Raw genomic sequence first — 16,086 nt, 5'->3', positions numbered from 1 at the left:
TCTTAACCCACTGTACCACCAGCGGAAACTCCTCACTTTTATATTTTAAAGGAGAAAAATTCAACTTCAGGTTGCTTAATGTTCATTCATAACTGTGAAGGCTTTCATAAAGGCCGACAAACCTGCGTAATAAATGCTTCTGCCTGGGATCAAATACCTACGAATCACCTAGCCAGTTAGAAAACTTAAAGACTAGCACATACAGGTAGGCAAACACAGAACTGTTACCTTCAGCTGATTATTGAAAATATCAATCTCCTGGAGTTTCGATCTAGTTTCTTTCTCCACTTCATCCAGTTGGTCTCGGAGCTGCTGCCGAGCTAGTTCTTTTGCTTCTAAAGCTCTTTTGAGGGTAAGAAGCGAATCTCCTGTTTGAGAAAAACATTGCAAGATGAGAAAAACAACCTGGCAGTTAGGAAAAATGGTTTGTCGTGTTGTCCTTTCAATTAAGGAAGTTCTTGCCAGTAAAAAAAGGAAAATGCCAACTTTAGAAATAAAACACCTACTGTGCAAACTGTTCTGCTGAACTTGTTTTAATTGGTCATTGAGTATCTGTTTTTCTGGAATAAGTCTCCCAAGCATTTGCTGAGACTCCTAGGAGAGAAAGAGAGGATAGCAATGAATGAGGGAGAAAATGACCTTATTTAGATCCAAAGTCCAGGCAGGCAGTTTTCTCATCCCTCAAAGACTCCTAATCAGAGGGTGTAGAGAAAAGGGAACCCTCTTCTTACACTGTTGGTGGGAATGTAAATTGGTACAACCACTATGGAGAACAGTATGGAGGTACCTTAGAAAACTAAATATACAACTACCATATGACCCAGCAATCCCACTCTTGGGCATATCTCCAGACAAACCTTTCCTTGAAAAAGACACATGCACCCGCATGTTCACCGCAGCATTATTCACAACAGCCAAGACATGGAAACAACCCAAACGTCCATCAACAGATGATTGGATTAGAAAGATGTGGTACACATAAACAATGGAATACTACTCAGCCATCAAAAAGAACAAAATAATGCCATTTGCAGCAACATGGATGGAACTAGAGACTCCCATACTAAGTGAAGTAAGTCAGAAAGAGAAAGACAAATACCGTATGATTTCACTTATATCTGGAATCTAATATACGGCACAAATAAATCTTTCCACAAAAAAGAAAATCATGGACTTGGAGAATAGACTTGTGGTTGCCAAGAGGGAGGGGGAGGGAGTGAGAGGGACTAGGAATTTGGGGTTAATAGATGCAGACTATTGCCTTTGGAATGGATAAGCAATGGGATCCTGCTGTATAGCACTGGGAACTATGTCCAGTCACTTGTGATGGAGCATGATAATGTGAGAAAAAAGAATATATACTTGTATGTGTGACTGGATCACCTTGCTGTGCAGTAGAAAATTGACAGAGGAGTTCCCGTCGTGGCTCAGTGGTTAATGAATCCGACTAGGAACCATGAGGTTGCGGGTTCTATCCCTGGCCTTGCTCAGTGGGTTAAGGATCCAGCGTTGCCGTGAGCTGTGGCGTAGGTTGCAGACGTGGCTCGGATCTGGTGTTGCTGTGGCTCTGGTGTAGGCCAGCAGCTACAGCTCCGATTCAACCCCTAGCCTGGGAATCTCCATATGCCGCGGGAGTGGCCCTAGAAATGGCAAAAAAGGCAAAAGAAAAAAAAAGAAAATTGACAGAACACTGTAGATCAGCTATAATGGAAAAAATAAAAACCATTATTAAAAACAAAAAAAGACTCCTAATCACATCCCAAATCCTCTATGGTGAAGCTGCATTTATTCACTGGTCAGGCAGGTTCTTGTTTTCCTGCCAAGGAATCAAATATTTGCCAAATGCTTTTCACTGAAATAAAGTTAAAACAGTTATAGCTCTCCTGATTTTTTTGTTGACTGACTGCCTATTTATAAGCTTTAAAAAATGTACCCAAAGTACAACTCAGCAGACAAGAGAATAATCTCCCAATTGCACTGGGATCAAATGCAAACGAGGTGACCTCAGTGTTTGTACAGTGACTCAGTAGTTTACACAGGAACTATTCTGTCCTGAACTTTGATCCTTAATGGGGTTGAACTGAGGATTAACATAAACCTGAAGCTGGAAACAGAAATCAAAAAAGAGATTTTTAATAATTAGGATCTCAGCTAGCTGTCTGGAGTTTTCATGGGTGACTTGACAAGCAACTGTATTTGCCTACATTCTGCTGAAATTATTCAATACAGTTTTTACACATTTTATGCAAAGGTCAGGTTTTCCAGCCTTTATTAGGGAACAGGTGACTTTTATTTTTACCTTAAGAAAAATATCTCTAAGCATTAACTTTTAGGTTGAAAAAATAGAAATGTCTTAATTAAAAACTTGGGGGGTTTCTGTTGTGGCTCAGCAGGTTAAGAACCTGACTGATGGGAGTTTCTGTCGTGGCTCAGCGGAAATGAATCCGATTAGTATCCATGAGGATGCAGGTTCGATCCCCAGCCTCACTCAGTGGGTGAAGGATCCAGAGTTACCAGGAACTGTGGTATAGGTTGCAGATACAGCTCAGATCTGGCGTTGCTGTGGCTGTGGTGCAGGCTGCCAGCTACAGCTCCAATTCAACGCCTAGCCTGGGAACTTCCACGTGCCTCAGGTGTGGCCCTAAAAAGACTAAAAAAAAGGAAACCAACTATTATCCATGAAGATACAGGTTTGATTGCTGGTCTTGCTCAGTGAGTTAAAGGATCTGGCATTGCTGAGAGCTGAGGTGTAAAGGTTACAGACCTGGCCTGGATCTAGCATTGCTGTGGGTGTGGGGTAGGCCAGCAGCTGAAGCTCCAATTCAACCCCTATCCTGGGAACTTTCATATGACACAGGTGCTTCTCCCCAAAGAAAACAAACAAACAAACAAATACCACCTTCCACGAGAGGCTAAGAACCAGTCCTCTCTGGAACCACCACCATGCGATACAGACTGGCTTGTGTGTAATAGATCTCTGCGTACTATATGGCTGAACAGCACAGAGACACAGCTCAGTGGGGAAGACGTGAAAGCATCTTCTCATATGAATAATCCACACAGACACATGTTAGCCCTTCCCATCCACCCAAATTTGGACAAAACAGAACATACAAATCAGATCATTTTCCCCAAAATGCATAACCAACTGAAATTCTCCTCTTATTCTATTTGCTGAATTAAGGCAAGATCCCTACCCAAACTTCAAAGTTTCTTTCCTAAACCAGGACAAACAATGAAGTATGCAGATGAAGCCTCAGGAGTTCCTGTCGTGACTCAGTGAAAACGAATCTGACTAGTATCCATGAGGATGCAGGTTCAATCCCTGGCCTTGCTCAGTGGGTTAAGGATCCAGCATTGCTGTAAGCTGTGGTACAGGCCACAGGTGTGGTTCAGACCTGGTGTGGCTGTGGCTGTGGTGTAGGCTGGTAGCTGTAGCTCTGATTAGACCCCTAGCCTGGGAACTTCCATATGCTGCAGGTGTGGCCCTTAAAAGCAAAAAAAAAAAAAAAAAAAAAGATGAAACCTGGCACAGATCACTGAGATTGTTTTATTTATATAAACATTACTTTTTTTTTTTTTTTAAATTTCTTGGGCCGCTCCTGCGGCATATGGGAGGTTCCCAGGCTAGGGGTCTAATTGGAACTGTAGCCGCCAGCCTACGCCAGAGCCACAGCAACGCGGGATCTGAGCCGAGTCTGTGACTTACACCACAGCTCACGGCAACGCCGGATCATTAACCCACTGAGCAAGGCCAGGGATCGAACCCTCAACCTCGTGGTTCCTAGTCAGATTCGTTAACCACTGCACCACAACGGGAACTCCCTATAAACATTACTTTTAAATGTACAACCTAAGTTTCTAAAATAGGTCAAAGCAATAGGAGAGTTACGTGACTCATATGCATAGCAAGAATCCGCTAATTCCTGAAAAGTATCTCCCTGCCTACTATGTACCTGGCTTTCTTCAAACCATATTATTATTTTTCACTTCACTCCTTTTTCAGGAATCTTGATTTACATTTTACTATCAATAACTGAACATAGCATCAATCTTAAATAATAAAAATATTATGTTTGGACATAATAGCATTTGATGAGGTAATAAATAAACACATGGCCTTCACTCCTCAATTTTCCAAGGGAATATTTTACGAAACTTCTTATAGTCAATGCAAGACACATAAAGATGAGTGTGAATCATATAGAAGAATATACTTTTAAAAGGTGCATGCATCCTTAAGTATTTCCAAACAATCTCAAGCAGTGAACTTCTGATACTTAAACATTATATGTCCTATCCTAATATCTTAAATTGATTAGGACCGCAATGATAATCAGTAGGGACAAAGAAGACATGAACAACACCATGAATTAACTTGATCCACTGACATTTTGGGGATACTCTACCCAATTTCAACAGAGTTCACATTATTAAAGTGCATATGGAATATTCAACTGAGACAGATCACATGAGGAGCCATAAGTCTCAATAAACTTAAAAGGATTAAAAAGGATGAATATCACATAGAGTATGTTCAAAGATCATACCATAAATAAATCAAAAGTCAATAAGACAACTGGAAAAAAAATCCACGTGTTTGGAAGCCAAATAGCATAATTCTGAATTACTCATCAAATAAATGACAAAAGGCAATCAAAAAAAGCTTTTGAACTGATTGACTATAAAAATACAACATATTAAAATGTGTATCATATGGTTATGGCAATGCTTAGAAGGAAATTTATAGCTTAAAATGTTTATATATTATTGAATTTGGAACTTCATTTCTGATAATCTAAGCTTCCTCCTTATGAGGCTAGAAAAAAAAATCAAATTAAACTCAAGTAGATGGACGGAAATAATAAGAAGCCTAAGTAAATGAAATATGAAGAAAAAAAATCAATAAAACCAAAAGCTTACTTAAAATACAAAACCAATAAGCTCCCAGCTAGACTGATGAAAAGAAGGAGAAGGAAGGGAAGGGAGAGGAAGGAAAGAAGGAAGAAGGAGAGGAGGAGTTGGAATGGGAGAGAAAAGATACACATTCCCAGCCTCAGGAATGAAAAAGGTAACATCACTACAGATACTACAGACTTGAAATGGACAAATTCATTGAAAGACACAAATTATCCATATAGACTAAAGAAGAAACAGAAAACTGGAATAGCCTTGTGTCTGTTGAATAAATTTTGCAATTAAAAGTCCCACCAAAAAGAAAGCTCCAAGCGCAAAAGGCTTCACTAGTAAATGCCACCAAAAATTTAAGAAGAAACACAGTCACCCTCAGTATCTAAGGGGGACTGGTCCCAGGATCCCCTCAATAGCAAAATCCGAGGGTGTTCAAGTCCCTTACATAAAATGGTGTAGTACATTCAGCCCTCCAAATCCTAGGGTTGGTTACATGTGTACATGCCAACCAAGTGTACTGACTTGGAACTTGAAACTATTCCAGGAGGTGAGAGAAAGTTTATAGAAATATATAGGATTTTAAGAGAGAAGCTGATGAGGTTAGCTAAGGAGGCAATGCAGTGTTAAGGTTGGAAGTCTTGAAGTCAGGCAGGCCCAGGGTGAAATTTGGATTCTTGTCCCCTTTAGAAATCGAATGCTAGAAACTGAGTCTAGAATGTTCCCTTCACTTTCTCACCTATAACACAAGAGCAATAGTAGTGCCCTTACCAGATCATTGTGGGACTCTATTAAATAGTCACATTAAGGGCTTAGGTACTGAGCAGACCTGGCACATGCCAGGCCTTCAATAAATGGCAACTACCACTAAAATCAGACCATCATATCCAGAATCCATCAGCCTAGGATTCTGGATCAAATTTCAACCCAAATATACAAATACAGAAGGACTACTGTCCTATCCATTGTACATAAAGGACAAGCACCCACAGTCAACCTGGAACCAGTGCCTGAGGGGTATCAAGGGAACACAACCATGTAACAAAGTTTTATAAAATAAAGGAGAAAAGAATACAGCTTATTTTCTTATTTATGAACCTGATACCGAAGCTAGACAAGGACACTCTGAGAAAATAATAAACTAATATCACTCAGGAGTTTAAATGAAAAGATCTCTAGGAGTTCCCGTCATGGCTCAGTGGTTAATGAATCCGACTAGGAACCATGAGGTTGCGGGTTCAATCCCTGCCCTTGCTCAGTGGGTTAAGGATCTGGCATTGCCCTGAGCTGTGGTGTAGGTCACAGATGCAGCTCGGATCTGGCATTGCTGTGGCTCTGGCATAGGCCAGCAGCTACAGCTCCGATTCGAGCCCTAGCCTGGGAACCTCCACATGCTGTGGGAGTGACCCTAGAAAAAGCAAAAAGACAAAAAAAAAAAGATCTCTAATAATACCAAGTTGAATTCAGTAAAATATTTCTTGAAGATTAATATTTCATGACCAAGTGCAACTTACCCCAAGAATGGAAGGTTGGTTTAACATTCAAATTTCCGTCAATGCCAATCACCATATTAATAAGACAAAGGAGAAAAAACAGATAAACATCTCAATAGATGCAGGAGAAAAAAATTTCAACACCGATTCATGATAAAAACTCTCGGCAAGCATGGAACAAAATGGCAGTCCCTCCACCTGATAAAAGGCATATATGAAAAAACCCTACAGTTAACACCATACTTCGTGGCAAGAGACTGAATGTTTCCCCTCCAAGATCCAGAACAAGACTCTCGCCACCTCTACCGAGCATAGTCCTGGGGGTTGTGATGAGTGCAGATCAACGCAATGATCAACACGATCAAGACAAAAAAAGAAATAAAAGGCATACAGATTGAAAAATAAGAAATGAAGTTACTTTTTTTTTTTTCCGGCTTCACACATGGCATACCTAAGTTCCCGGGCCAGGGATCAAACCTGCACCACAGCAGTGACCCAAACCACAGCAGTGACAACACCAGATCTTTTCGCTGCTGAGCCACCAGGGAACTCTAAAATAAAGTTATCTTTATTCATGATGTTTATGCATGTAGAAATTCTAAGGGAGCTCTAATAAAACTATTAGAATAAATGAGCTAAGGAGTATCGCAGATACAAGGTCAATATATAAAAATGAATTCTGTTTCTACACGCCGGCATCAAACAACTGTAAACCGAAATTAAAATATGTAATACACAATAGCATCAAAAACTTTGAAATAATTATGGTATTCCCACTGTGGCCCAGCGGTAACAAACCCATCATGAGGATGCAAGTTCGATCCCTGGCCTCAATCAGTGGGTTAAGGATCCAGCATTGCCGTGAGCTGTGGCGTAGGCTGTAAATGTGGCTCAGATCTGGCACTGTTGTGGCATAGGCCGGCAGCTGCAGCTCCAAATTGACCCCTAGCCTGGGAACCTCCATGTGCCCCAGGTACGGCCCTAAAAAGACAGAAAACTTTGAAATCATTAGGGCTAAACTTGTGGAAGACTTGTACACTGAAAACTACAATACACTGCTGCAAGAAATTTAAAACAGCCAAATAAAATTGAGAGATACCATAAGACTCAATAGTGTTACAGTGTCAACTCTTCCCGCATTTATCTGTAAATTGGATGGAATTCTAATAAAAATTCTAAGTACCTTTCTAAAAACTGACATGCTGATTTTAAAGATTATGTGGAAATGTAAAAGGACCTAAAATAGCCAAAACAATTTGAGAAAGAGAAATATGGAGGTTCCCAGGCTAGGGGTCCAATCAGCACTGTAGCTGTTGGCCTATACCACAGCCACAGCAATGCCAGATCCAAGTTGCGTCTGCAACCTACACCACAGCTCACAGCAGCACCAGATCCTTAACCCACTGAGCAAGGCCAGGGATTGAACCTGCATCCTCATGGATACTAGTCAGATTTGTTTCCGCTGTGTCACAACAGGAACTCTGAGAAAGAGAAATATTGAAGAACCCTCCCTACTTGATTTCAAAAAATTATTAGAGAACTAAAATTATCAAAAGAGTAAAATACTAGTGAAAGGATAGATCAATGGGACGGAACAGAGTGTAGAAAGGATTTTTATAAGCATATATAATGAACTTTGATAATACGATAACCAAGAAAAAATGAGCTAAAGATTTGGTCACAAAAGATACATGGAGGAAGATACATACTAATCCACACATGAAACCATGCCCAACAGCATTAGCCTTCCAGGAAATGCAAATTAAAACCACATGAGCCATTACACACCGATCAAAGATATTAAAACTAAAAAGAATGACAATACCAAGTGTTGACAAGGATGGGGAACAACTGAAGCATTCACTCACTGCTGGTGAGAATGTAAAATGATACAACCACTTTGGAAAGTTTGATCGTTTCTGATAGAGTTAAGCCCATACTTACATGACACAGTAATTTCACTCCTAAATTTCACCATGAGAAATAAAACATATTTCCACATAAAGACCTATAAATACACATTGCAGTTCTATTCATAGAAGTCCCACACTGGAAAAAAAATTTACACGTCACTCAGCAGGTGAGGGGATAAATAAGGAAAGAGTATTCAGTGATGAAAAGGAACAAACTACTGATCACACTCCACAATATGGATAAATCTCAAAAACATCGGGCTGAGAAAAAGTCACAATGTTCAAAACTGATCATCTTTCATGATGATATGCAGAAGAATATCTACATGGATTTGATGCCCCCCAGCTCAACACCTGAAACCAAACCAAGAGATATTATAGCAGCTTGGTGGTCAAGAGTGGATAAGTAATAAAATGAAAGTAGAATCTCTTAAGCATACTCCATTGTGTCTTCAACTATTCTCTATGCATGTATATCTCTGAAACTCCCCCTCATATACTTAATAGCCCTTCTTTCTTGGCTTATCATGGTAAAGCCAAAGTCCCAGGAGTGGACTGCAGGTCCTATGTGATCCAGCCCCTACCTGCTCCCACCATGGGGTAACTGGCATCCCAGAGACCAGCTATGGCCTCAGGTCTTCTGCGTAACTGTTTCCCTACCTAGAACATGCTCTGCCAGATATCCACAAGGTCCAGCCATTTACCTCTTTCAAGTCTTTGCCCATATAGCATGCTCACAGAGAGGCCTGTCCTGACCACCTTATTTAAAATCAGAGCCCTCTTTATTGCTAGGGACTCTCTATCCTTTCTCCCACTTGTTCTCTAGAGCACTTTTCAACTTCTTTTTTTTTTTTCCCTTTTCTAGGGCTGCTCTCGTGGCATATGGAGGTCTAATTGGAGCTGTAGCCATCAGCCTACACCAGAGCCACAGCAACGAGGGATCCGAGCCATGTCTGCGACCTATACCACAGCTCACAGCAACACCAGATCCTTAACCCACTGAGCAAGGCCAGGGATTGAACCCGCAACCTCTCGATCCTAGTCGGATTCGTTAACCACTGAGCTATGACGGGAACTCCCACTTTTCAACTTCTAACAGAGTACATACTTGTCTTATTTTATTAGTGCTTGTCTCCTCTGCAAACAGAGGTAAGCTCCATGCTGTCCACTGCTGGACCCTCACTGCCTACCAGAGCTTGCACTGAACTGGCATGCAGCAATCTCAGCAAGTGTACAGAGTTCCTAGGTAGCCTACTTTTGGGCAAGGACCTTGTGTACTTCATCTGGGCTTCCCAGAGCCTGGTAGATGCTTGATGTTTGTTAAGTGAATAACTGAATGAAATAAATCAGAGAACAAGCTTTTAAGGGACGTATTTTCTCACCTGTAATTGTTGCTGGAGATGGGTGATTTCGGCAATTCTCAACTCTCTAGATTTGTTTGTGCTCTCAATTTCTTGCCTTTGGGTCGTCAATCGACATCTGATATCTTGAAGTTTTCCTTCTAGTTGATGCTTTTTATCATTCTTTAACAAATGAAAAAGAATAAGAATCATTAGCACCTTAATGGTTCGATGCAAGTCGAATCCCTAAGCATAATCAAAGGACTCACTAGAGCTTCTAATTCGAATTCCAAAGTCTTTTTCTTTGCTTTCAGCACAACTATGTCCTCTTGTTCTTTGTTTCTTTGATTTAATAGTTCTTGTCTTCGATTCCGCTCCCACTCAAGTTGTCGTTGCCTTTCAAGCTCTCGTTTTGCAGCCTGTGACATACACAATTTATTAATTTTTCAGTTCTGATACTATACACAATGTCTCTTAATAAATGTTACATCTAGTGAAGTCTATTCTTTCAGGGATGGGATGTTATTAAACATTATAAGAAATTTTCACTATAAAAAGCAAAAAAAATTTCCATAAATAGAGTATTCCTGGGAGTTCTCTGGTGGCTCAGCAGGTTAAGGATCTGGCATTGTCACTGCTGTGGCAGAGGTTCGGTCCCTGGCCTGGGAACACCTGCATGCTGCAAACACAGCCCCCCCAAAAAGGTCAGATATCATATGATTCCATTTATACAAAATGTCCAGAATAGGGAAGTCTGGAAGAACAGAAAGTAAATTCGCGGTTGTCCAGGGCAAGGAGGCGGGAGGAATGGGAGTGACAGTTTAATGGGTACGAGTTTCTTTTTTTTTTTTTTGTTTTTGGTCTTTTTGCCATTTCTTGGGCCACACCCGTGGCATATGGAGGTTCCCAGGCTAGGGGTCCAATCGGAGCCATAGCTGCCGGCCTGCACCAGAGCCACACTAGCACAGGATCGGAGCCGCATCTGCACAGCTCACAGCAACGTCGGATCCTTAACCCACTGAGCAAGGCCAGGGATCGAACCCTCAACCCTCACGGTTCCTAGGCGGATTCGTTAACCACTGAGCCACGACGGGAACGCCAAGAGTTTCTCTGTGAGTTAATGACATAGTGATGACACACGTTCGTGAATAACTAAAACTACCAAATGTTAATAAAAAGACTGCATTAATATATTACTTCAAGGACTCTCAAGAGAACACACATGCTAATTACGGGGCGCCCCCCTCCCCCAGCGGCTCACCTCTCGCCTCTCGATTTCTTTCCTCCGCTCCTCCTCTCTCTGCCGTTCTAGTTCCCGCTGCTTCTCCAGCTGCTTCTCCAGCTCCAGCTGTCTCTTGCGCTCTTGCTCCTGGCGCTCCCGCTCCTTCCTTTCCTGCTCCGCCCGCTCCAGCTGCGCCAGGCGCTCCTGCTCTTTGCGCTGCTGCTCCAAGAGCGCCTGTCTCCGCTTCTCCAGTTCCAGGTTGCCACGCTCAAAGTTCTCTCGCTTCTTATCTTCGAAGGTTACTTCACAAGGAGAGACAGCACAATTATGAAAAGCCTTGCTTTTCGACATGCGATTTTCAAAGGAAAAACTCAATGGCATATTTGATAGGTGTAGTGTAAATGCAAACCAGAACTCCCTAAGCTTCCACGTGTGCCCTCAATGATAAGCGCTGTGAAAATGCCCTTGACCCAACCCCCTGCTTATATCCTCCCCGCTCCAGGTGGACACCCCATGGTGGTGCTCAAAACACCAAACACGGTTTCCAGAATCATCTTTCCCTAGCAGGTCTGCATCATCTCCCAATCTCCAGGAGTTCCCTCTGTGGCTCAGTGGCTAACAAATCCGACTAGGAACCATGAGGTTGAGGTTTGATCCCTGGCCTTGCTCAGTGGGTTAACGACCTGGCCTTGTCGTGAGCTGTGGTATAGGTTGCAGATGTGACTCAGATCTGATGTTGCTGTGGCTCTGGCGTAGACCAGCAGCTATGGCCCCAACTGGACCCCTATCCTGGGAATCTTCATATGCCGCAGGTGTGGCCCTTAAAAAAAAAAGGCAAAGAATTAAAAAAAAAAAAAAAAAAAAAACTCCCAATGTCCATACCGTCCCTGTTACTCTACACTTTCCCTTCTCTATGACCTTGATTCAGTATTAACCCCATCTCTTCTGTACCACGAATCTCTCCCTTTCTACCTCTTTTTCCTTTGCTTAAAACTGTGCTGATCTGTCCTCAATTTTAACAAACAATGCAGTTCCTGAAGGCAGAGGTAGGAAGGTACGTTTCCTTGTTTCACACTCCAGAGCAGGCTGTGCCCTCGTCGTTACAGAGGACATTCGATAAATTGTTTTTTTCTAACCCATTATTCAGCTTCCTTCTTTGAGAACACCAATTATGAATTTTAGACCTAGCCTCGGGCCAATTATTTTTTTTCTCTAATCCTTGCTAACACTCTTTCAATACATTTTATTTTACTTGTTTTTAATTCCATCCTCCACGTCCCTTACTGTGTTTTCAGCCGTGTCTACTCAATTTTGTGTCTGCTTCATCTGCTTCTCCTTGGAGCCAGCCCCAGACAAGGGAAGCTCCCACGGCCAGCCTGCGGAGCACGGCGTTCGCATTGTTTCCAATCTATTTCAAGAACTGTCACTTCACACTTTGTCTTGAGATGTGGAGCTGAGAGCATCCTTTCTTGGCCTCTTCCCACACTCCTGTCTGGCCTTCACTGCTTGGGACAAACTTTTTTACACACTGTAGTTAAGGATGAGAGATTGAGGATGGCGAGCATGTTTTGCTTTCTTGTTCTCCTTGCTCCTTGAGTGACTTCAGAGGAGGCGATATCCGTTTCACTCGGCCACCTTAAAACTGACAGTTCCCTCAGCCAGAGAAAGGAGTGAAGTAGTGATACATGCTACAATGTGGGTGAATCTCAAATACCTGATGCTAAGTGAAAGAAGCTCACCGACTGCATGATACCATTTGTATGAAATACTCAGAGGAGATAAACTGGTGATTGACAAAGGGTGGGGACAAAGGACAATGGAGAGTAACCAGGTACGGCCACTGTTTTAGACTGACTCTTCTCCACCCCACTGATCAATCTTTTGAAGCCCTAACCCCCAGTGGGTCACTATTTGGAGATGGGATCTTTGCAATTCAGGTTAAGATAAGGTCAGGAGGATGGGGCCCTCATTTTGAATTAGTGGCCTTCTAAGCAAAGGAAGAGAGCTCCCTTTCTCTTTCCATGTGTACACACGGAGGAAAGGCCACGTGAGGACCTAGTGAGGATGCTGCCACCTGCCAAGTCAGGAAGCCGAGCCTCCCCAGGGACGGAAGTGGATGGCACCCTGATCCTAGCGCCCATCCTCCAGAACTGTGACAAAGAAATCTCTGCTGTTTAAGCCACCCAGACTCTGATATTTCATTAGGGCAGCCCAAGCTGATTTAGCCACTGCATTATACATTTTTATTTTTATTTATTTTTTGTCTTTTTCGGGCTGTACCCGAGGCATATGGTGGTTTCCAGGGTAGGGGTCCAATCCAAGCTGTAGCCACTGGCCTATGCCACAGCCACAGCAATGCAGATCCAAGCCATGTCTGCAATCTACACCACGGCTCATGGCAACACCACATCCTTAACCCACTGAGCGAGGCAAGGGATCAAACCCGAACCCTCATGGATGCTAGTCGGATTCGTTAACTGCTGAGCCATGACGGGAACTCCCTGAATTGTATATTTTTACATGATCAATTTTATGTTAATGAATTTTACCTCAATTTATAAAACAAAACTGAAAGTCCCTCTATAGCTTTTAATTTCAAAGTCTGACCCTGTTTGCGGTGCGCATAATAAATGGATGATGAAAGAAAGAATGCACTAACCAAAAACTTTAATAATGCCACATCCTGTTGAAAACTTTTAATGGAATGTCTTCCACCAACAGAAAAAGAAAATTCCAAATTCTAAGGATTCTTGTCCTTATTTGCTTTAAGACTTTATTCCCATTATTAAAAACCTGAACTGTGGGAGTTTCCATTGTGGCTCAGCAGTAACAAACCTGACCAGCATCCATTAGGATAAGGGTTCCATCCTTGGCCTCGATCAGTGGGTTAAGGATCCAGCGTTGCCATGAGCTGTGGTGTAGGCCAGCAGCTACAGCTCTGATTTGACCCCTAGTCTGGGAACTTCCATATGCCATGGGTGTGGCCCTAAAAAAGGACAAAAAGACAAAAAAAAAAAACCAAAAACCTGAAATATTCCTCCTTTCCACTTGCATGGAAGACCCTATTATTCTTCAAATCTCAACTCAATGGAAATAGAGATTTGATCACATAGGTGTTTCTGAGTCTATGCCAACCAGCCATAACTAAGCTCTGCTGTGCATCTAAAATTCTGTCTTTAGGAATTTATCATCCATATATACTGCTCTGATGATTCTTTATATGAATGTCTTAAATCCTCAGTTGTATTATAACCTTCTAGAGTGTACGGATCAAGTATTATTGACATTTACATTCTTCTCTGTACTCCACACACTTGCACAAAGAATATTTTCAGTAAGGAGTCTGTAGTGAACAAAAAGTAATTTTGAGGAAACTAGGAGAGCCAGTGTCCTGAGCAGATCAATTATCCCCTAGCACTTTTTTTTTTGTCTTTTTGCCTTTTCTGGAGCCGCTCCCATGGCATATGGAGGTTCCCAGGCTAGGGGTCCAATCGGAGCTGTAGCCACCAGCCTACGCCAGAGCCACAGCAACTCGGGATCCGAGCCACATCTGCGACCTACACCACAATTCATGGCAACGCCGGATTGTCAACCCACTGAGCAAGGGCAGGGATTGAACCCGAAACCTCATGGTTCCTAGTCGGATTCGTTAACCACTGCGCCACGACGGGAACTCCCCCCCACCCCAGCACTTTATGCTCACCACTATACCACCAACGCTGCACACCCCCAGCACTTTAAATGCAGCAAAATGACACTGACAGAGTATTTAACTTAAAGAGACTATATAATAAATTTGACTAGTGCTTCTTAGTATCACTTATAATCTCGTCATTATTAATTCAAAGCTACCATAGAATATTTAACCGTACGATGAAATTATCATTATAAATGAGGATCATTTAAATTAGGTTCAGATTACATTTAAAATAGCTTCTTGTTATCAAGGAGCTTCCAATTTTATAACAACATGAGAAAACAACAGTAGGCAACTGTACATGTCTGCCTTCTGCACTGGTGGTATTTAAGCGACCACTTTAAAGGCTTACCCATTTTGAGTGTTTTAGAGATAACATTTATAAAATTTTTGTTATGGGGTAAATGATTGGATTTCAATTTAAAAACGAGTGCAAGGGGCATTGGCACCGTACAAAATGTTATTTCTACACATATATTCAAATCCAAAAGTGTATTAAAAGTGGCTCCTTTCTGATTAAGGCGCAGAGAAAGAATGTCAAAAGCTAAATTTATATTTACCTCCATCTTTGCCTTAAAAGACAGAAAATCCGGAGTTCTTGTGGTTCAGTGGAAACAAACCTGACTAGTATCCATGAGGACATTGGTTTGATCCCTGGCCACTCTCAGTGGGTTAAGAATCCAACGCTGCTGCAGGCTGTGGTGTAGACTGCAGACGAGGCTCAGATCCCAAGTGGCTGTGGCTGCAGTGTAGGCTCGCAGCTGTAGTTCCAATTCAACCTCTAGACTGGGAACCTCCATGTGCTGCACTTGGGGCCATTAAAAAAAAAAAAGAAAGAAAACAGAAAACAGAAAATCTCTATTATGCTATAACTCAAATAGAAAGACTGTCTCACCAGGTAGTTTCTTTTCTAGTTGCTGCTGTTCATCTTCTAAAACAGGTTCCTCTGGTAACCTCTGATCCACTGATGTTGAGCTAATGACAGATATGCCACTGCCAGATCGAACTCTTCTGTAATGGTGCAGGAAAAAAAAAAAAAAAAAAAAACCCATGAATTCACATAAGGCTGTCTAGGTAAAATTGAGAAAATTATGAAAGAAAAAAAAACTGTAAAGATTATGCCACATACAATGGAGCAAATTTCATGTTTAATGAGGAAAAGATTTGGTCTTCTCTATTTACTGAGAATTTTTTTAAATGAATATCTGAGCATCAGACTGACTGCCAAACTTGTCGAAATGTAGCGAATCATCACCAAAATTAGGGCAATTGCAAAGGATTCAATCAGTGAATAATCACTAAGTGGCTTGAGCAGCACCTGGGACATAGTGTTTGCTGTTATGACCAAAACCCTCTAAGGACATTTAATTCTTTCAAAGGAAGAGCAGCAGCTCAGCTGGGGAGAAGCGTCTCTCTTCCCTTTACAAAGTCTCTCCACTTTACCTCTTAACAAACACATGAACTGTCTGTAAAACAAATCACTTACTCTACACCATTAACCTTGCTCTCTTAA

At 41.8% G+C, this 16,086-nt stretch overlaps 1 protein-coding gene across 1 annotated transcript in view; it reads right to left on the bottom strand.

The window, feature by feature from the left end:
* ITSN1 (intersectin 1) overlaps positions 1-16,086 on the bottom strand; it is a 191,023-nt gene that overhangs the window by 110,818 nt on the left and 64,119 nt on the right. The window contains 6 exon segments of the mRNA XM_021070946.1: positions 229-368; positions 507-594; positions 9,697-9,837; positions 9,924-10,073; positions 10,916-11,178; positions 15,469-15,584. Coding sequence (XP_020926605.1) covers positions 229-368; positions 507-594; positions 9,697-9,837; positions 9,924-10,073; positions 10,916-11,178; positions 15,469-15,584 — 898 coding nt within the window.

The sequence above is a fragment of the Sus scrofa genome, chromosome 13 (genome assembly GCF_000003025.6).
Source record: "Sus scrofa isolate TJ Tabasco breed Duroc chromosome 13, Sscrofa11.1, whole genome shotgun sequence".
Lineage (NCBI taxonomy): Eukaryota > Metazoa > Chordata > Mammalia > Artiodactyla > Suidae > Sus > Sus scrofa.
The sequence above is the reverse complement of the archived record's forward strand: the minus strand, read 5'-3'. Positions and strand labels throughout refer to the sequence as shown.